Source organism: Bos mutus, unplaced genomic scaffold (assembly GCF_027580195.1).
Source record: "Bos mutus isolate GX-2022 unplaced genomic scaffold, NWIPB_WYAK_1.1 CTG804, whole genome shotgun sequence".
NCBI classification, from domain to species: domain Eukaryota; kingdom Metazoa; phylum Chordata; class Mammalia; order Artiodactyla; family Bovidae; genus Bos; species Bos mutus.
In genome coordinates this window covers 4,763-27,518 of record NW_027220280.1, presented here as the reverse complement: position 1 = coordinate 27,518, position 22,756 = coordinate 4,763, and the positions used below count along the sequence as shown (strand labels likewise).

The 22,756-nt window shown below is 41.7% G+C and overlaps 1 protein-coding gene across 1 annotated transcript; it reads right to left on the bottom strand.

Annotated features, from left to right (window-relative positions):
• Positions 1-345: 345 nt before the first annotated feature.
• LOC102278972 (nuclear RNA export factor 3) lies at positions 346-19,721 on the bottom strand (the record flags this gene model as incomplete). The annotated part of the gene is made up of 10 exons (XM_070367043.1): positions 19,547-19,721; positions 3,332-3,488; positions 2,958-3,111; positions 2,249-2,332; positions 2,038-2,142; positions 1,834-1,914; positions 1,418-1,537; positions 1,194-1,301; positions 940-1,046; positions 346-385 (listed from the first exon to the last, which is right to left on the bottom strand). Coding segments are annotated over exons 1-10 (1,131 nt in total), but the record flags the coding sequence as incomplete, so codon positions are not given.
• Positions 19,722-22,756: the final 3,035 nt, after the last annotated feature.

Sequence of the window (22,756 nt, the reverse complement as noted above, 5' to 3'; positions counted from 1 at the left end):
AAGTCAGCAGTGCAGTCCAGGATGTGGTACTGGATGATCAGCTAAAAGGATGGGCCCAGGATGAGGGGGGGGTCTGAAATCAGAGGAGAAAGTGTCCTGGAAATGCCAGTGGCAGGACTAGATTTTCAATTATCTTCATGGTTTCCCAAAGCCTGTGGAGTACATGGCTGAAGAAGATCCAGATCTTTTTCAGATTCTCACCAAGAACAGTACACCTCCCTCCCACAGGACATTTAAGGGTCAAGTTCAGAAATGGAATGTGGACAGTTCCTAACATGTTTCAGAGTAGTTTGAGGGCACTGTCGATGCTATTTAGTGGAATCTGTGATCAAGGAATGCCCTTACCAAGCTTAGTAACCTAGGGAACAATTCCAGGATGGTTTGCCAAAATCAAGACAAAAGAGAAAAGTCAGTGAAACTGTGGAGATGACCCTCCTCATTGGAGCAAGTCACTTACAGCAATCACAGCCCTGTGTGCCCCCCAGAGCCCAGTATCCTAGCATTCCAGGGCCCTGGTCACCACTCCATAGACTGACCTAGAGGGAAACTGTTCCCTCCACTCCTTCCTACCAGTCCCTCTTCCATCTCCTTTCCCCTGGGTAGCTCCCAGCCAGACTGTCCTGACTCCCTTCCTCAGTGCCACAAGGACCAACACCTCAAATTCAGTCTGCCAGGCCTGCCTCCCCTCCCTTCCTTCCTTCCTCAGGGGCTCACTGAAGGCTATGGAGAGAAGAGAGAATGGGGGGAGAGCCCAGTGCTTTCCTACATCACAGGTTGTCCGGCACTCTGTCAAGTAAGGACAAACCTCAGGGATGACCAGGTGTTATGTCAGGGAGGTGACCAAGGTGGGGCTCAAGAGGTAGGGAGAGGGAGAGTGGAGGGAGGAGGGGAGAGATGAGAGAGATATAGGGGTGTAGAGACAAGGCAGAGGGTGACCTTATGTTGGTTGACTTATCAGGGAAGTTGGTGCATACGGCATTTTTGTCTGCACACATCCCTTCTGGTTCCAGCTGCTGACCCTTGTCCATCTGCCCTTCAGCCTTCACCTGGAATTATGGGTAAAACCCGCATCTAACAGATATGTCTGCATCCACACCCTTCCTTTCCCTACAAATCCACTTCCCCTTATCTGTTACCACCCCATGAGCCCTCCTACCTTCCTTTCAAGGGAGGATCTGGGTGCCCCACCTCACCTCAGTGTTGGAGATGTTCAAGTTCTGGGTGTTGGAAGCATTCCCCATAATGGTGGACAGGACATTCAGCAGGTAGGGTTTATTGTTGCTCAGGTCCAAGGACGAAAACTATGATGAGGAAAGAGAGTGAGGACCCCAAAGGGAATACCTGAGACATATTTGCCTGTTCTACCTAATCTCTCCCTCCCTCACCATTGGTCCCAACATTGGGCCTTGGTCCTCACCAAGCGCCTGATTCCTGGATGGATGTGTATGGAAGCAGCCATGCCATTTCTACAGTTTTGTGTCATTCCAATGTCACAGGTCATCAAATCTCCAGGAAGCCAGGATGAGGGATACAGAGACTGAGAAGGTCCCAGCTGGAACACCTCCAGCACCAACCCCTCCCCATGATACCATCTCTGAGGGCTCTACCCAGACAGACCCTCTACCCTCACCTGCCCTACAATTACTGCTGTAGCCATACCAGGGCCAAAGCAGAGTCTCTGGATGTCAAGAGATTGCTGGCAGGCATCCTATGGTTTGTTCATGGTCAGCTGCAGGGTTAGGGATGGGGTTCAGTGGTTCTGAGTCTGAGGGTGAGTGGGGGGGAGCAGTGGATCTGGCTGTGAGTGCACAGTTTATGCTGAGTCTGCATTACCTTTATCTGCTCCACCTTTTCAGACGTCAGCGCCTTCTGCACAGACTGGGGTGACTCACAGGGTTCAACCAAGATAAATATCTGTAGAGAACACAAGAGGGGCTGGGTAAGCTCCAGGAAATCTGTGCATGGGATCAAGCAAGACCATGCCCCTCCCCTGCCCTCTTGTCCCTAGTCAGGCCTGATCACGCCCTTGACGCACACCTTTTCATTAACCTCATTGAAAATCTTGCCATTGACATTCTTCAATGCACAGGCAATGTCAGCATTCTCTACAAAGAACTGGGCCTGCATTTTCTCATAGTGAAACTGTAGGGAGAGTGACAGGAGAAGCAGAACATGAGACCAGTGCCATTTCCCTTCTGGGCCTGCAATCTACCCCATTTCGTCTCATCATCTCCATGTCCTGTCTTACTTCGAATGCAGTGAAGGGGACACTGCTTTGCTTCTGAATCAAATTCAGCAGCCACTTCTCATCATATTTTATACCAAAGGGAATCTAGGAGCAAAAAAACAAATGGGAAAGAGAATGGATACAAAGAAATCTACGGTTAACATAAGACCCAACTGTGTCTTGATTTAGGACCTTTTCTTTAGGCTTTAAATTATTTTTAAAGATAGGACAGTATCTATTATCTTAACTTTTTTTTTTTTTTTTTACCAGACATGGATTTTCTATATAACTTTCTTTTCATTCAAACAGTCTTCCTGAACAGTCGACTTAATATGTTTCACATGTACTTCCTTTTATAAATTTCCAAGAGATCCATAGAAGGTAGACTTGGCCTGTCACTCTGACACGGACCCCAGAGACTCAACCTCTTCCCACACTCAGCTTGAGCCAAACACGTGATCTGGTATGAAGTACTCCACCTCCCTGGTGGTAGGTTTCCTCCTTTGCTTTTAGTCAACCTCTCCCATACTCCTCCTTGCAGGCAATCAGTTTCCTTTCTATTGCTTCTCTGAACTCACCCTTAGATGATCTAGGAAGATAGCTCCTAGTAAGAACAAGACTGATTACCAACACCACTGCCCCAGAAAAGTTCCCAGCATCTCTACACAAATCTGACATGACTCTGTCTATCATCTTCTACATATTAGGTCCATTTAGCCAAGATACTCACTATGATCTTGAACCAGCTCCCCAAGGTCTCATCCTGTCTGTTTCTCCCCATTCTTTTTTCTGGAGGCTTTTGTTTTGTCTCCATATAAATATGCATTTGGTCTTGTTTCTGAAAACTACTTCTCCGATGATGGGATGGAAGTTCACAGGAAGCACTGCGGGGAAGTGGAGAGAAGAAAGTGGTCCATATAGGCTTGGAAAGTCTTCTCTACATTTTCCCACATGATATCAGAGCTACAATGATGATTGCTCAAGCATTAATCTCATCCCGTCATCCCTCAGTCTTCCAGGTTGGATAGAAACATGGCAGGTTTAACTACAAGGTTTTGTTGTTCACTGGTTGGTACATGTCAGCCTTGGTGACCAGTCACTTACTATCTTGCTTGGCTGTCCATACAAGCATCACTTTCTTCTGAATCTCTATCTTGTTGCTGCTGGGAAATGACCTGTTCAGACCAATAGATGTATTGCCTTCGGTAAACACCCCAGCTTGGTGCTCTTCTTTGTAAAGGGTTCACTTTATCGGTCTGCTCTAAAATTGACAACAACATATCAGTGGTCCCAGTACCAGAAGAAGTCCTCAGTAAACATCATGGCTAAAGAAAAATTATCACTGACTTTATGATAAACAGCAATGCATCTCATGCTAAAAAAAAAAAAAAAAAATCTGGACGACTTCACTCTGGCTCCACTTTTCAGGAAATGAGAGGTAGGGAGCAGTCACAGCCAAGAAGAAAACAGGCATTGAGGAAAGGGTCTGGATCTAGAGTGTAGTCTGTAATGTTAGACTTCGCTGTACTTGGTTCAGGCTAAGTGACCTGGGACAAGTGGCATTTCATCCCCAAGTCTCAGTGCTCTGCTCTGCTCTGGGAGGACATTAAAACATACCCTTAAATCTACCGTGGTGTGATGATTCAAAGGTCAGAGGTGATCTGCCGCCTGAAGGAAGAATTAGAGAAATGAATGATAAGTCTGATGAAAAGATCCAGAATGGAGTCTGGAGAGATATAATATGGAGAATATCAAAAGAGAGGTGTAGAGAATTACAGGTGATGCAAGGAGTATACCTAACACACAGTTAATGTGAGTGCCAGAGAGGAGGAGAGGAAGAGAGTGGAGAAATGGTAGCTGATGAGAATTTGGTTGAAAAGTTTCCAGAAGTAGCAAGATATCAACAGAAGATAATAATATTAATCGGATTAAAAGTATTTTTTAAGGAAAAATATTTTTAAAAGAAACTACGTTCATGTCATCATCATGCAACAAAAACTCAGAAAATTTGTGGTCAAAAGATTCAAACTAAAAGAAAATTTATATGTTGTTCTTCAGGCAGAAGAAATAACTTCCCAGGTGGAGTCACATAGATACAGGAAAGAAAGCCTAATGCCATTTGTGAATGTGTGAGCAACTTTAAATGAGTACTGACTATATAACACAATGATACTAATTTCTTCTGGGAATTTAAATGTAGGGAGAATGAAAACGTGTGACAATATGTTTGGAGGGAGTATACAGAATCAAAGGGTCTCAAGGTCCCATACTTCTCCCAGCAGTTTTAGAGAACTAATTAGCTAATATTAGACTATGAAATGGCAAAAATATCCGTTGTAATCTGAAGGGTAACTACTACAAGAATGGCAAAAGAATGTTTAACAATCTAGCCACATGCGGTAACAATTTTCATAGTGATAAAATATTAATCATTTCAAAGGAATTTAGAAGAGGAATATGCATATGTATATATACATTAATACAACATATGTAAACCAAATTACATCTTTTTTTACATTAAAAGATTCAAACTAAATATTACTAAAAAAAAAAAAGGCAAAACAACAATCAAACAAAAGGCTGTTATCAGATGAGAGAAGAAACCTTCCATCAAATACTCTTGAAAAAAGACACATGCAAAATTTAATCATCTAGAAAATTTGAAAATAAAAAATGGCAAAATGTATACCTTCTCCACATGAACCTACAGAAAGCTGGTATAACCATATTATACCAAAAGAAAATGTAGACTTTAAGAAAAAGAAAACATTACAAGAGAAAGAGAGAAATTTTCTTATGCTAACAGAGGCAATGCTGTAAGAAGATATTAACACAAAATTCTAAATGCATGCCTTAAATCAAAGCCAAAATATTGAAAACTAGTACTGACAGAAATAGAGAATGGACAAAACAAAAGTCACAGTGGGAAACTTTAACACAGCTCATCTAGTGATGGATGAAGTGGCAAATTAAGGGAAAAAAACAAAATTAAGCTAGAGAGTTAAGATTTTTAAATATGACAAATATATTAACAAATTAATTTAATTGATATAGACCCACCCACATACATAGGAACTCTGATGGAACGTTGCAGAATCAATCATATGCTGGAAAATAAAGCAAGCTTCAAGAAGTGTCTATGGACTAATACAATTTACCCTGGCTAGTTAATAGAAGATTCTATTAGAAGATTCTATTCTTCTAATAGAAGTAGTAATGGTGGATTTTCTTACTCTTCCACCTCTATTATTAATCCAAAGAATGGTAGTTTCTACGAACCCCACCCCTCACCTAGGTTACCATCCCCCCCCACCAAGCCCTAAGCTACATGACTCAGGCTTTTTCCTTAAACAGGGGAAAAATACCCATACGTTGGGATATTTTCCATGTGGAATGAAGATGGGTGTCCGAGCCCATGTGACCCATTTCCTCAGAGTGGAAATTAATCAGCCTTGGCCCTCTCCCTGCTTTCGCTATAGGAGGGTCAGCTGGTTGGGGCCCTGTGGGTTGGAATCGGGTAGGGAACCCAGAAATCCTCCTGCTTTGTGAGGATCTGAAGAGAAGGTCTCATGCAGACCAACTCACCCATGGGATGGCCTGAAAGCAGAGATCTGTCACCATTGTCCTCACAGGCTGCTCTAGAAGGGACTGTGTGGGTCTGGAGCCGGAGGTTTGGAGAATATCAAGGAACGCTGGCAAGCAAGGAGACAGCAGGCTCCAAACTCTCAGGGTCATGAAAGATGGAGTCCTTACAGGAAGTCTCTTCCCCAAGGGCATAAAGGAGGAGAGCCCTGGGAGTCAGAGGAGACTTAACTTCCTGTAATTACTGCCCTCTGAGTTTGCTACTAGCCTAACATCCAGGGAACTCTTTCCAACAGTACCACCCCTTCAGAGGAGGCCAGCTAGAATCAGGAGGCTTAGGGGATCTTGATACTTGTAGCTACAAACACAGAGAACTCTCTATGCCAGATTCTGCATCAGCTACATTACATTGTGTTCCTTCATTCTATAGACCCAGAGAACTGGGAGGGCCAGCAGTAGGAAACGCTCTGTCCTTGCTACATTGCATCTGTTCTTCCCTGTATTCCTCACAAGGGGAGTCCGATACCAAAATCATCAACTTTCCAAGGTTGCTGAGGCTTACTGAGGTGCTATACTTGTCTAGGGTCATTCAGATGCTACTGGGAGAAACAGGCCAGAATTGAGCTCTATGGAATGTAAGATGACTTCTTGAAGCATAGCTTTACTAAATACTTGGTGCAATATAGGGGGTTCTCTGAAGTTTATGCAAAGTACCTGAGCATTCTAAAAATAATCAAATGGCTAAAATTAAATCTAACACATTCCAGAGGATCATATGAAAACAACAGTAACAACAAACAAACAAAAAAACCTTGAAAGTATAAAGAAAATACCAAACAGAGTTTGATGGGTCACTGTAATGACAGTAGGGGAAAAAAAGCTAAACCATATCCTTTTCTTTAAAAATATATAATCAATGTAGGCAAATATCCCCTAATGCAGTCGTCCCCAACCCTTGGGCCACAGAAAGATACCAGTCCCAGGCCTGCTAAGAACAGGACCTCACAGTAGGAGGTGAGCAGAGGACTGGCAAGCAAGCAAGAAAAGATTCATCTGCACCTCTCCACCACTAGGTTTACTGTCTGAACCATCCCACCCTCCCTTAGAGCCGGAACTGTAGCTCTGAAAGCTTCAAATCAGATGGGTTTCTAAAGAGAGAAGGAGGGAGAAGCCTGGGCTCCAGTTCATGAACCAGAACTTTCTGGAAATTGTAATATCTTCTGGAATTTTCCAATATTTTCCCTTCCCAGATCTCTATGCCCTGAAAGAAGAATTCTAGGGCCGAGAGAGGTGAAGAAACCCTCACAAGAGGGTGTGAACATCTGAGGTGAGGGAAATGTAAGGCAGAAATGCATACGAATACATAGATACCCTGTCAAGTGAAAAGATGAAAATTTTGACTTTTTATGAAACATTATCATATGAATATTTTTCTAACACATAAATATATGAACTTTTCTGTCAATTAGTTATTATTTTCAGTGTTCCTCTTGACAAATTAGCCTAGTCATAAAATTTGAAACATTAAAAATATATTCTTAGAAACTCACATGATTCTGTACCTTACACCTACATGATCCCTTCACCATGACTCACAGATACCCAAGACATCCAATGCAAAAGGATTGGTGCACATTTTCCTGAAGTGTTTCTCTTCTGGTAATGTGTGTTTTGTGTATATGTGCTTTCACAAGGTGGGGGTGGGGTGGGGTGGGGGTGTGATAAGTCACTCAGTTCATATTAATGTAATCTAAGTTACTTTTCATTCCAATCCCAAAGAAAGGCAATGCCAAAGAATGCTCAAACTACTGCACAATTGCACTCATTTCACACGCTAGTAAAGTGATGCTTAAAATTCTTCAAGCCAGGGTTCAGCAATACGTGAACTGTGAACTTCCAGATGTTCAAGCTGGTTTTAGAAAAGGCAGAGGAACCAGAGATCAAATTGCCAACATCCACTGGATCACCCAAAAAGCAAGAGAGTTCCAGAAAAACATCTATTTCTGCTTTATTGACTATGCCAAAGCCTTTGACTGTGTGGATCATAACAAACTGTGGAAAATTGTCAAAGAGATAGGAATACCAGACCACCTGACCTTCCTCTTGAGAAACCTGTATGCAGGTCAGGAAGCAACAGTTAGAACTGGACATGGAACAACAGACTGGTTCTGAATAGGAAAAGGAGTATGTCAAGGCTGTATATTTTCACCCTGCTTATTTAACTTATATGCAGAATACATCATAAGAAACACTGGGCTGGAGGAAGCACAAGCTGGAATCAAGATTGCCGGGAGAAACATCAATAACCTCAGATATGCAGATGACACCACCCTTATGGCAGAAAGTGAAGAAGAACTAAAGAGCCTCTTGATGAAAGTGAAAGAGGAGAGTGAAAAATTTGGCTTAAAGCTCAACATTCAGAAAACTAAGATCATGGCATCCAGTCTCTTCACTTCAAGCCAAATAGATGGGGAAACAGTGGCTGACTTTATTTTTCTGGGCTCCAAAATCACTGCAGATGGTGATTTCAGCCATGAAATTAAAAGACGCTTACTCCTTGGAAGGAAAGTTATGACCAACCTAGACAGCATATTAAAAAGCAGAGACATTACTTTGTCAACAAAGGTCCATCTAGTCAAGGCTGTGGTTTTTCAGTGGTAATGTATAGATGTGAGAGTTGGACTATAAAGAAAGCTGAACGCTGAAGAATTGATGCTTTTGAACTGTGGTGTTGGAGAAGACTCTTGAGAGTCCCTTGGACTGCAAGGAGATCCTCCCAGTCCATCCTAAAGGAGATCTGTCCCGGGTTTTCATTGGAAGGACTGATGTTGAGGCTGAAACTCCAATACATTGGCCACCTGATGCGAAGAGCTGACTCATTTGAAAAGACCCTGATGCTGGGAAAGCTTGAGGGCAGGAGGAGAAGGGGACGATAGAGGATAAGATGGTTGGATGGCATCACCGACTCAATAGACATGCGTTTTAGTGATCACATCATCGTGATTATCTTGGTCGTGAATATCTTTTTTGTACAGTTCTTCTGTGTATTCTTGCCACCTCTTCTTAATATCTTCTGCTTCTGTTAGGTCCATACCATTTCTGTCCTTTATTGTGCCCATCTTTGCATGAAATGTTCCCTTGGTATCTCTAATTTTCTGGAAGATATCTCTAGTCTTTCCCATTCTGTTGCTTTCCTCTATTTCTTTGCATTGATCACTGAGGAAGGCTTTCTTATCTCTTCTTGCTATTCTTTGGAACTCTGCATTCAGATGCTTATATCTTTCCTTTTCTCCTTTGCTTTTCGCTTCTCTTCTTTTCACAGCTATTTGTAAGGCCTCCCCAGACAGCCATTTTGCTTTTTTGCATTTCTTTTCCATGGGGATGGTCTTGATCCCTGTCTCCTGTACAATGTCACGAGCTTCAGTTCATCAGGCACTCTACCTATCAGATCTAGGCCCTTAAATCTATTTCTCACTTCCACTGTATAATCATAAGGGATTTGATTTAGGTCATACCTGAATGGTCTAGTGGTTTTCCCTACTTTCTTCAATTTAAGACTGAATTTGGCAACAAGGAGTTCATGATCTGAGCCACAGTCAGCTCCCAGTCTTGTTTTTGCTGACTGTATAGAGCTTCTCCATCTTTGACTGCAAAGAATATAATCAATCTGATTTTGATGTTGACCATCTGGTGATGTCCATGTGTAGAGTCTTCTCTTGTGTTGTTGGAAGAGGGTGTTTGCTATGCCCAGTGCGTTCTCTTGGCAGAACTCTATCAGCCTTTGCCCTGCTTCATTCCGTATTCCGAGACCAAATTTGCCTGTTACTCCAGGTGTTTCTTGACTTCCTACTTTTGCATTCCAGTCCCCTATAATGAAAAGGACATCTTTTTTGCGTGTTAGTTCTAAAAGGTCTTGTAGGTCTTCATAGAACCGTTCAAATTCAGCTTCTTCAGCATTACTGGTTGGGGCATAGATTTGGATTACTGTGATATTGAATGGTTTACCTTGGAAAAGAACAGAGATCATTCTGTTGTTTTTGAGATTGCATCCAAGTACTGCATTTTGAACTCTTTTGTTGACCATGATGGCTACTCCATTTCTTCTAAGGGATTCCTGCCTGCAGTGGTAGATATAATGGTCATCTGAGTTAAATTCACCCTTTCCAGTCCATTTTATTTCGCTGATTCCTAGAATGTCAAAGTTCACTTTTGCCACCTCTTGTTTGACCACTTCCAATTTGCCCTGATTAATGGACCTAGCATTCCAGGTTCCTATGCAATATGGCTCTTTACAGCATCGGACCTTGCTTCTATCACCAGTCACATCCACAGCTGGGTATTCTTTTTGCTTTGGCTCCATCCCTTCATTCTTTCTGGAGTTATTTCTCCACTGATCTCCAGTAGCATATTGGGCACTTACCGATCTGGGGAGTTCCTCTTTCAGTATCCTATCATTTTGCCTTTTCATACTGTTCATGGGGTTCTCAAGGCAAGAATACTGAAGTGGTTTGCCATTCCCTTCTCCAGTGGACCACATTCTGTCAGATCTCTCCACCATGACCTGCCCATCTTGGGTTGCCCCACGGGCATGGCTTAGTTTCATTGCATTAGACAAGGCTGTGGTCCATGTGATTATATTGACTAGCTTGCTGTGATTATGGTTTCAGTGTGTCTGCCCTCTGATGCCTCTCGCAACACCTACCATCTTACTTGGGTTTCTCTTACCTTGGATGAGGGTTATCTCCTCACCACTGCCCCTCCTGGCCTTGAACGTAGAGTAGCTCCTCTCAGCTTTCCTGCGCCTGCACAGCCACCACTCCTTGGACGTGGGGAAACAGTGGCTGACTTTATTTTTCTGGGCTCCAAAATCACTGCAGATAGTGATTGCAGCCATGAAATTAAAAGACGCTTATTCCTTGGAAGGAAAGTTATGACCAACCTAGACAGCATATTAAAAAGCAGAGATATTACTTTGTCAACAAAGGTCTGTCTAGTCAAGGCTATGGTTTTTCCAGTGGTCCTGTATGGATGTGAGATTTGGACTATAAAGAAAGCTGAACGCTGAAGAATTGATGCTTTTGAACTGTGGTGTTGGAGAAGACTCTTGAGAGTCCCTTGGACTGCAAGGAGATCCAACCAGTTCATCCTAAAGGAGATCAGTCCTGGGTGTTCATTGGGAGGACTGATGTTGAGGCTGAAGCTCCAATATATTGGCCACCTGATGTGAAGAGCTGACTCATTTGAAAAGACCCTGATGCTGGGAAAGATCGAGGGCAGGAGGAGAAGGGGACAACAGAGAATGAGATAGTTGGATGGCATCACCGACTCGATGGACATGGGTTTGGGTGGGCTCTGGGAGTTGGTAAGGGACAGGGAGGCCTGGCGTGCTGCACTTCATGGCATTGCAAGGAGTCAGACATGACTGAGTGACTGAACTGAACTGAATTGAAGGTACAAAAAATAAATTAAAATAAAATTTTCATTTATATAAATATTTGTATGCAAATTCATTGTTTTGTTTATTATGATATCTTCAGATTTTCATTTCCTCAATTAATGGTTTGGTATCTTTCCAGATCTTGATTAAAGAGCACTTGCTTTTTAGCTGAGTTGAATTATTTGCAGTCATCTTTTGTCCTTTTCTCTGCTGATTAACAGAAATCCTATTTGTTCTTTCATGTAAGCACAAAATCTGTAATATCCTTTGAAATGTTGTCTTCCATCTTTTCAATTTTTAAATTATTTTCTCCTGTGCCAGCAAAGAAATTGCTGTAATTTTCATGGATTTTCTAAATTTAAATATAGCACAGCTATGACTGAAAAAATAAGTAATACCTAGAGTTGCATCAAATACAGGTCCACTGGGAATTCTAGATTCAAACCTTGAAGGCCTCAGAGTAAAATGGAAAAGAGCTTTAGATCATATAATATTTGAATACGTGTTTGCTTATAGGAGATGCCATGTAAAGTGCTTCTGGCCTAAAATAATTCTATAAATGATCATTTCCTTCCCTCCTTAGAAGTTAATTTCCTCTGCTTCAACCTGAGCCTCGCACAAATCCCTCAGGACCCTTCAGTCCCTGGGGCCTTGTATCGAGGGAGTGGATTTCATCTCCATCATCTTCAAGACCAAGACGTGGGGGAGAGGGTTGTTTGAGTACCCTATCAGCGTATCATTGACACCAGGACAACCAAAACTAGATATGTGACACAAGAAAAGCTTTGAACTCTGTTACAAAATTTATTAGAGCAATTGAAGAGAAGTTAGGAAAAAAGGCTGAAACTCTTCCAAATGACAAAGTCACATATAAAGGAAATTGAACTATTGGCAAATTATTTACAATATATTTTAGACCGGATGTTTTATATTATATAATATAAATAAATCTTATTAGTAAAAGTGGGTCATTCAGAGTTACGAAAAAAATTTGGATGAGAACCATGAATCACAAACATATAAAGATTAAACAAAACAAGATTACAAAAACAAGTCTATATGCAAGTACATATGAGTGCACATATATTACCATATGCATATATACATAAACATACATCTATATATATGAAAAACAGTATATATACACACTGAGCAAAAATTGGAAGAGAAGATATGTCCATGTAAAAAATATTTATATAATATTGTACACAGAGAAATATATTTGGGGAACATAAGCTAAATTATCAAGAATATTCTTCTTGTGATGAAAAAGATTAAAAATATATACAAATATTTTCTCTGACATATACACATTTTTGCATTTCATTAGTTTTGAAAAGAAATATATTCATTTTAAATCAGAAAAATAAAAAAATGTAAATTGCTCAGTCGTGTCCAATGCTTTGTGACCCCATGGACTGCAGCATGCCAGATTTCTTTGTCTTTCACCATCTCCTGGAGTTTGCTCAAACTCATGTCCATTGAGTCGGTGATGTCATCAAAACATCTCGTTCTTTGTCATCCCCTTTTCCTCCTGCATTCAGTCTTTCCCAGCATCAGGGTCTTTTCCAATGAGTCCACTTTTCCCATTGGGTGGCCAAAGTATTGGAGCTTCAGCTTCAGCATCAGTCCTTCCAATGAATATGCAAGGTTGATTTCCATTAGCATTGACTTGTTTGATCTCCTTGTAGTCCAAGGACTCTCAAGAGTCTTCTCCAACACCACAGCTCAAAAGCATCAATTCTTCATGCTCAGTCTTCTTTACAGTCCAAATTTCACATCCATTCATGTCTACTGAGAAAACCATAGCTTTGACTAGACAGACCTTTATTGGCTAAGTAATATCTCTGCTTTTTCATATGCTCTGTAGGTTTGTCATAGCTTTTCCTGCAAGGAGCAAGTGTATTTTAATTTCATGGCTGCAGCCAATGTCTGCAGTGATTTTCCAGCCCAAGAAAATAAAGTTTGTCACTGATGGAGACCTTCCACCTTTTCCTTCTCTGTGGTGTTCACTGCTTGGCTAACTGGGTGGTTAAACACATGATCTTGCCTTCATTTCAAGAGAGTTTATTTGGGAGGAACAGAGCAATGTGTGTTCTGAAACTACTTTCAACTCAAGACCTTCGTTAAAGTCCTAGGAATAGGAGTTTGTTCCCAACTGCTGAATGTGAGGTTTGTGTAGAGATAAATTCCTTTCTCCTATACATATGTGATTTCCCTGAAGCTGCTAAATTGGGATGGTCGTACAGTAGATTCATAAATGACTTCTGAGTCCAACCTATTACCAAAGTCTCTTGGCTAAGAGGTGTCCCCATTCTGATGCTGAGTCACTTTTTTAGGAAAAGGACTGGGGATTTGTATTTATACATATTGTTGTGCAATTGCCAAGTCATGTATGACTCTGCGACCTCATGGATTGCAGCATGCCAAAATTCCCTGTTCTTCACTGTCTCCTGGAGTTTGCTCAAACTCACATCCATTGAGTCAGTGGTGCCATCCAACCATCTCATCCTCTGTCACCCCCTACTCCTCCTGCTCTCAGTCATTCCCAGCATCAGGGTCTTTTCCAATGAGTCTGCTCTTCCCATCAGGTGGCCAAAGTATTGGAGCTTCAGCTTCAGCATGAGCCCTTCCAATGAATATGCAGGGTTGATTTCCTTTAGGATGGACTGGTTGGATCTCCTTTCTGTTCATGAGACTCTCAAGATTCTCTCCAGCACCACAATTTGAAAGCATCAATTCTTCTGTGCTCAACTTTCTTTATGATCCAACTCTGACACCCATACTTATCTACTGGAAGAACCATAGCTTTGACTACTCGGGCCTTTGTCTGCAAAGTATGTCTCTGCTTTTTAATACACTGTCTAGATTTCTCATAGCTTTTCTTCCAAGGAGCATCTTTTAATTTCATGGCTGCAGTCACTGTCTGCAATAATTTTGGAGCAAAAGGGGGAGGGGGAAATCACCACTGTTTCTTCTTTTTCCTCATCTATGTGCCATGAAGTGATGGGACTGGATGCCATGATCTTAGTTTTTTGAATGATGAGTTTAAACCAGCATTTTCACTCTCTTCTTTCACCTTTATCAAAAGGCTGTTTAGTTCTTCTTCACTTTCTGCCATTAATGATACCATCTTCATATCTGAGGTTGTTGATATTTTCCCCATCAATCTTAATTCCAGTTTGTGATTCATCCAGCCTGGCATTTCGCATACGTTCTCTGTGTATAAATTAAACAAGTAGTGTGATGATTACAGCCTTGATGTGCTTCCTTCCCAACTTTGAACCAGTATGTTGTTCCGTGTTTGGTTATAACTGTTGCTCTTTATGTGCACACAGGTTTCTCAGGAGACAAGTAACGTGGTCTAGTTCTCCTGTTTCTTTAAGAATTTTCCATATTTTGTTGTGATCCACAGCTTCAAAGGCTTTAGTGTAATCAATAAATCAGAAGTAGCATGTTTCCAGGCGGCGCTAATAGTAAAGAACCCACCTGCCAATGCATGAGACATAAGAGATGTGGATTCGATCCTTGGGGTGGGAAGATCCCCTGGAGGAGGAAATGCCAATTCACTCCAGTATTCTTGCCTGGAGAATCCCTATGGACAGAGGAGCCTGGCTGGGTACAGTTCATAGGGTAACAAAGAGTCAGACACAACTGAAGGGACTTAGTACAGGTGCTTTTCTGGAATTCCTTGCTTTTTCTATGACCCAACAGATGTTGGTAATTTGATCTTTGACTCCCCTGTCTTTTCTAAATCCACGTGTACATTTGAAAGTTCTCAGTTCACATACTACTGAACCCTGGCTTGATGGATTTTGAGCATGACCTTGCTAGCATGTGAAATGATTTCAATTGTACAGTAGTTTGAACATTCTTTGGCATTGCTCTTCTTTGGGGTTGAAATGAGAACTGACCTTTTCCAGTCTTGTGGCCACTGCTGAGTTTTCCAAACTTGCTGACAAATTGAGTGCAGCATTTTAACAGCATCATCTTTTAGGATTTTAAATAGCTTAGCTGGAATCCCATAACTTTCACTAGCTTTTCATAATAATGTTTCCTAAGGTGCACTTGACTTCACACTCCAGGATGTCTGGCTTTAGGTCAGTAGCCACACCATCATGGCTATCTGATTCATTAAGATCTTTTTTGTATAGTTCTTCTGTATATTCTTGCCACCTCTTCTTAATCTCTTCTGCTTTTGTTAAGTCCTTTCCATTTCCATCTTTTATTGTGCCCATCCTTGCACAAAATGTTCACTTGGTACCTTTATTTTCCTTAAGACATCTCTAGTCTTCCTCATTCTATTGTTTTCCTGTACTTCTTTGCATTATTCACTTAAGAAGACTTATCCAAGACACTTTATTTTATAAAAAATGAAACATGCCTTTAGGAAAAATAATTAAATACCCTTAAAATCCTATTATTCATGGAGAAGGGTTCTTAACAGTTGAGTATATATTTGTTTTTGAGACATTTTACTATATACATATAACTGTTCATCTTAGAGCACAGTAATCAGGTGATAGCCTACTTATCATACTATAAAACCACTTTCTTGAAGCAATATCAATATGGGCTTCCCAGGTGATACTAGTGGTAAAAGAACCCATCTGACAATGCAGGAGACATAAGAGACAGGGGTTTGATCCCTGGGTCAGGAAGATGCCTTTGAGGAGGTCATGACAACTCATTTCAGTACTCCCTCCTGGAGACTCTCATGGACAGAGGAGCCTGGCGGGCTTCAGTCCATAGTGTCGCAAAGAGTCAGACATGATATACACCCATGTAATCATAAAAATGGGATTAGAAACACTAATGGAAAATTAGTGCTATCATGGTGTGATAATTCTAAGAATTGTTAATTATTATTGCTGACTCCCTCAGTTCCCTACACTGTTGTAAGTGCTAAACCTGTACTTGTTCATTAATTCTTCACCGCAGTCTATGAAGAGGAACTACTGTTACCTGACTTTAAACATCAGGGAAATCAAGCACATTAAGGGCATGACTGCAGCCATGAAATTAAAAGACGCTCCTTGGAAGAAAAGCTATGAGAAATCTAGACAGTGTATTAAAAAGCAGAGACATTACTTTGCCGACAAAGGTCCATCTTGTCAAAGCCATAGTTTTTCCAGTGGTCATGTATGGATGTGAGAGTTGGACCATAAAGAAAGCTGAGTGCCGAAGAATTGATGCTTTCAAATTGAGAATCTTGAGAGTCCCTTGAACAGAAAGAAGATCCAACCAGTCCATCCTAACGGAAATCAACCCTGCATATTCATTGGAAGGGCTCATGCTGAAGCTGAAGCTCCAATACTTTGGCCACCTGATGGGAAGAGCAGACTCATTGGAAAAGACCCTGATTCTGGGAATGACTAAGGGCAGGAGGAGTAGGGGGCGACAGAGGATGAGATGGTTGGATTGCACCACTGACTCAATGGATGTGAGTTTGAGCAAACTCCAGGAGACAGTGAAGAACAGGGAATTTTGGCATGCTGCAGGCCATGAGGTCCCAGAGTCATATATGACTTGGCAATTACACAACAATACATTTAAATACCCTAGAGATGGAAATGGCAACCCACTCCAGTATTCTTGCCTGGAGAATCCCATGGACAGAGGAATCTGGCAGGCTTTTCATAGGGTTGCAAGAGTCAGACCTGGCTTAGCGACTAAACCACCACCATGTATAAATACACATCCCCAGCCTTCTATAGAAAAGCGACTCAGAATCAGAATGGGAATACCTCTTAGCCAAGAGACTTAGGTAACAGGGTGTACTCATTCAGGGAAGAGGCACATTGAGGGCAAGGCTAACCAGTCACAAGACTAAACTGTGAACAGATTCTAGGTGACTGCTGAACCCAACATATAACTAGTTCACAGTGCTGCTTCTCACTTGATAAGATTCATTGTCATCAGGGCACACAACTCTTCAGAAAACCATATGCAAATATAAACTCAAAATGGATTATTGAAGACTTAAACATAAGGCCAGAAAATATAAAAGTCTTAGAGGAACACATAGGTAGAACATTCTGACATATAGCAATAAGATACTCTTTGATCCGCCTCCCAGAGTAATGGAAATAAAAACAAAAATAAACAAATGAGATCTAACAAAACTTAAAACCTAACTTTTTGCATAGCAAAGCAAACTCTGAACAAGATGAAAAGACAACCCTCAGAATGGGAGATAATAATTTCAGATGAAACAACTGACAATGGATTAATCTCCAAAAATACAAGCAGCACATGCAGCTCAATATCAGACAAGCAAACAACCCAATCAAAAAATAGACAGAAGACCTAAACAGACACTTCTCCAAATAAGACATACAGATGGGCAATAAACACATGAAAAGATATTCAACATCACTCACTATAGGAGAAATGCAAATCAATACTACAGTGAGGTATCATCTCACACCAATCAGAATAACCATCATCAAAAATTCTACAAACAATAAATGCTGGAGAGGGTGTGGAGAAAAGGAAACCCTCTTGCTCTGTTGGTGGGAATGCAAATTGATACATCCATCATGGAAAACAGTGTGGACATTCCTTAAAAAACTAGGAATAAACTACCATTTTGTTGTTTAGCAGCTCGGTCACGTCTGACCCTTTGCAACTCCGTGGATAGCAGCAAGCCAGGCTTGCCTGTCCTTATGACCCAGAAATCCCACTACTGGTCATATAAGCTGTGGAAACAATAAATGAAACAGATAAATCGACCCCAATGTTCAATGCAGAACTATTTACAATAGCTAGGACATGGAAGCAACCTAGATGTCTATTCACAGATGAATGGATAAATAAGTTTTGGTACATATATGCAATGAAATATTACTCAGCTATAAAAGGAAATGCATTTGACTTGGTTCTAATCAGGGGGATGAACCTGGAGCCTATTATACAATATGAAGTAAGGCAGGAGGGGAAAGACAAATACTGAATATTAATGCATATATATGAAATCTAGTGGAGAAGGAAATGGTAATGCACTCCAGTATTCTTGCCTGGAGAATCCCAGGAACAGAGGAGCCGGGTGGGCTGCCATCTATGGTGTCACACAGAGTTGGACACGAGTGAAGCGACTTAGCAGCAGCAGCAGCATGAAATCTAGAAAGATGTTACAGATGAACCTATCCACAGAGCAGATATGGAGATACATACATAGGGAATAGACTTTTGGACACTGTGGAGGAGGGAGAAATGGGATGATTTGAGAGAGTAGCACTGAAACAGATACATTATCATAAAAAATACATAGCTAGTGGGAATATGCTGTATGACACAGGGAACCAGAACCCTGTGCTCTGTGACAACCTAGAGGGGTGGGCTGGGGAGGGAGAAGGGAGGGAAGTTTAAGAGGGAGGGGACATGTAAGTGATACACTATATGTGTATCATACACCTATAAGTGATTCATGTTGATGGATGGCAGAAATCATCACAATATTGTAACTATCCTTCATTAAAAACAATTTTTTTAAAAGAACCCATTTTACTCTTTCTTATGCAGACATTTATATATTTATCTATACACTTACAAACAAAAGGTAAGATTTTATTTTACTTTTTAAACCCTTCTATCACTATAGAGCTTCCCTAGCAGCTTAGAGGGAAAGCATTCGCCTGCAATGCAGGACACCTGGTTTCAATCCCTGGGTTGGGAAGATCCCCTGGAGAAGGAAATGGCAACCCACTCCAGTATTCTTGCCTGGAGAATTCCATGGACAGAGGAGCCTGGCAGCCAAAGTCCATGGGGTCACAAAGAGTCGGACATGACTAAGCAACACACACACACACACACACACACACACACACACACACACACATCACTATAGTGGGTTGACTTATGTCCAGAAAAAGACATGTCCAAACCTCACACCCCCAACCTGTGATGAGACCTTATTTGGCAGTATGGTCTGTGGACATGAAACTAAGGATCTTGATTTGAAATCATCCTGGATGTATGGAGGAATCTAAATCCAGAAAAAGGAGAGAGAGAGAAATTTGTGACCTCACAAGCCCTCGTAGGATTGCTACCTAACTGCCTCTAAGATTAGCCTTTTCCCACAGACCTCAGAGAGGGGAGGGAGGGCTCAAAGCCCTGAAAAGTGCACAGCCATGACCCCACAGCAAAAGTCAAACAGAAGTCCCTCTGCTGAGGAGCCTGGCATCCCTGAGGAAGCACTGGTCTTCATGGAGTGGTGTCCTGGGGTCTGTGCACCTCAGCAGCCTCAGCTTAAGTGGCCTTAGAGGCTTAGCTGCCCAGGACTAAGGGAGGGTCCTTACCTGGTAAGAGGGAGGAATGGGACTTTGCAAGTGCCTTCTGCCCCACAGAAAGCCTAGTGCCCACCATCTGCCCTACCACAACGGTTGTCAATGTCTGGTAGCAGTCAAGGTTCATTTGTTTCCTTTCTGGATACTTGTCTTTAACACGGACAAATTCACTGCCTTCTGGTGTCATACGGTATACCTGGCTCACAGAACCTTTTTACTTAAAGACATTTGATGCTTCCAATCTCAGAATTCTGGTATTGATGGTGAATACACCTTATAGCATATTAAAACAGCTGTACCCAAACACACCATCCCTTCCTTGTTGGAATGCCAGTGCCGGATCTGTGTGGAAATCCTCAATGAGCCTGTGACACTGCCTTGTAACCACATACTCTGTAAAACATGCTTCAAATCAACTGTCGAAAAGACAAATTTGTGCTGTCTATTCTCTCAACGCTGGATTGCTTTCTGGACTTGCTTCCTCTTCACTTTCTGCCATAAGGGTGGTGTCATCTGCATATCTGAGGTTATTGATATTTCTCCTATCAGTCTTGATGCCAGCTTCTGCTTCATGCAGCCTGGAATTTTGCATGATATACTCTGCATATAAGTTAAATAAGCAGGGTGACAATATGCAGCCTTGACGTACTCCTTTCCCAATCTGGAACCAGTCCATTGTCCCATGTCCGGTTCTGTTGCTTCTTGACCTGCATACAGGTTTCTCAGGAGGCAGGTAAGGTGTTCTGTTATTCCCATCTCTTGAAGAATTTTCCACAGTTTGTTGTGATCCCCACCGTCAAATAGTTTGGCATAGTCAATAAAGCAGAAGTAGATTTTTTCTCTATAATTCTCTTGCTTTTTCTATGATCCAACAGATATTGGTATTTGATCTCTTGTTCCTCTGCCTTTTCTAAATCCAGCTTGTACATCTGAAAGTTCTCAATTCATGTACTGTCGAAGCCGGGCTTGGATAATCTTGAGCATTACTTTGCTAGCATATGAAATGAGTGCAATTGTGCAGTAGTTTGAGCATTCTTTAGCATTGCCCTTCCTTGGGATTGGAATGAAAACTGACCTTTTCCAGTCTTGTGGCCACTGCTGAGTTTTCCAAATTTGCTGGCATATTGAGTTCAACACTTTCACAGCCTCATCTTTTAGGATTTTAAATAGCTTAGCTGGAATTCCATCACCTCCACTAGCTTTGCTTGTAGGGCCCACATTCCAGGATGTCTGTCTCTAGGTGTGTGATCAGACCATCATGGTTATCTGGGTCATTAAGACCTTTTCTGTATAGTTCTTCTGTGTATTCTTGCACACCTCTTCTTAATATCTTCTGCTTCTGTAGGTCCGTACTGTTTCTGTCCTTTATTGTACCCATCTTTGCATGAAATATTCCCTTGGTATCTCTAATTTTCTTGAAGAGATCTCTAGTCTTTCCCATTCTATTGTTTTCCTCTATTTCTTTGCATTGATCATGTAGGAAAGCTTTCTTATTGCTCCTTGCAGTTTTTTGGAACTGCTTTCAGATGTGTATATCTTTCCTTTTCTCCTTTGCCTTTTGCTTCTTTTCTCAATTATTTGTAAGCCCTCCTCAAACAACCATTTTGCCTTTTTCCATTTCTTTTTCTTGGGGATGGTTTTGATCCCTGCCTCCTGTACAATGTTATGAACCTCCATCTACAGTTCTTCATGTACTCTATCAGATCTAATCCCTTTAATCAATTTGTCACTTCCACTGTATAATGTTAAGGGACTTGATTTAGGTCATAACTGAATGGCTTACTGGTTTTCCATACCTTCTTCAATTTAATTCTGAATTTGGCAATAAGGAGTTCATGACCTGAGCCACAGTTAGCTCCTGGTCTTCTTTTTGCTTACTGTATAGAGCTTCTCTGTCGTCAGCTGCAAAGGATATAATCAACCTGATTTCAGTATTGACGATCTGGTGATGTTCACGTGCAGAGTGTCTCTTGTTGTCGGAAGTGGTTGTTTGCTATGACCAGTGTGCTCATTTTTTGTGTGTGTGTGAAAGAAAATTCTGGTTCATGAACTAGAGCCCAGGCTTCTCCCTCCTTCCATCTTTAGAAAACCTCTGATTTGAGACTTTCAGATCTATAGTTCTGGCTCTAACGGAGGAGATGTTTCAGAGAGTAAAGTGAGCAATGGGGAACTGTGGGGAGCAGCAGATGAAGCTTCCCTTACTCACTCCCCCTCAACTCACCCTCTGCTGTACAGCCTGGTTCCCAATAGGAGCTGGGGACCCCTGCACTAGGGGATATCTGCCTACATTGACTACATTTTTTTTTTTTTTTTAAGGAAAGACTAATTTTTTTTTTCTACTGTCATTGCAGTGACCCACCAAGCTCTGTTTGGTATTTACTTTTTATTTTCACGGTTTTTTGTTGTGTTGTTTTTTGGTATGATCTCTCTGGAATAGGTTAGAATTAATTCTAGACATTTTATTATGTTTAGAATAGTCAGGTACTTTGCCAAACTTCAGAAAAGCCCCTATATTGCACCAAGTATTTAGTAAACTTCAGAAAAAGCTATGCTTCAAGAAGTCATCTTCCAGTCCATGGAGCTCAATTCTGGCCTGTTTCTCCCAGAAGCATCTGAATGACCCTAGACAAGTGTAGCACCTCAGTAAGCCTCAGCAACCTTGGAAAGTTGATGATTTTGGTATCAGACTCCCCTTGTGAGGAATACAGGGAAGAACAGATGCAATGTAGCAAGGACAGCACGTTTCCTACTGCTGGCCCTCCCAGTTCTCTGGGTCTGCAAAATGAAGGAACACAGTGTAATGTAGCTGATGCAGCGTCTGGCACAGAGAGTTCTCTGTGTTTGTAGCTACATGTATCAAGATCCCTAAGCCTCCTAATTCTAACTGGCCTCCTCTGCAGGGGTGGTACCCTTGGAAAGAGTTCCTGGATGTTAGGTTGGTAGCAAACTCAGAGGGCAGTAAGTACAGGAAGTTAAGTCTCCTCTGGCCCCCAAGACTCTCCTCCTCTATGACCTTGGGGAAGGGACTTCCTGTTAGGACCCCATCTTGTTTGTGTGGCTGTGACGAAGTGGTCTGGGGCTTGCACTCTCCTACCTCAGCAGCCTTCTTTGATATTCTACAAGCTTCCAGCTCCAGACCCACAGATTCTCTTCCAGGGCAGCCTGTGAGGACGGTGGTGACAGATCTCTGCCTTCAGGCCACCCTATGGGTGAGTGGTCTGC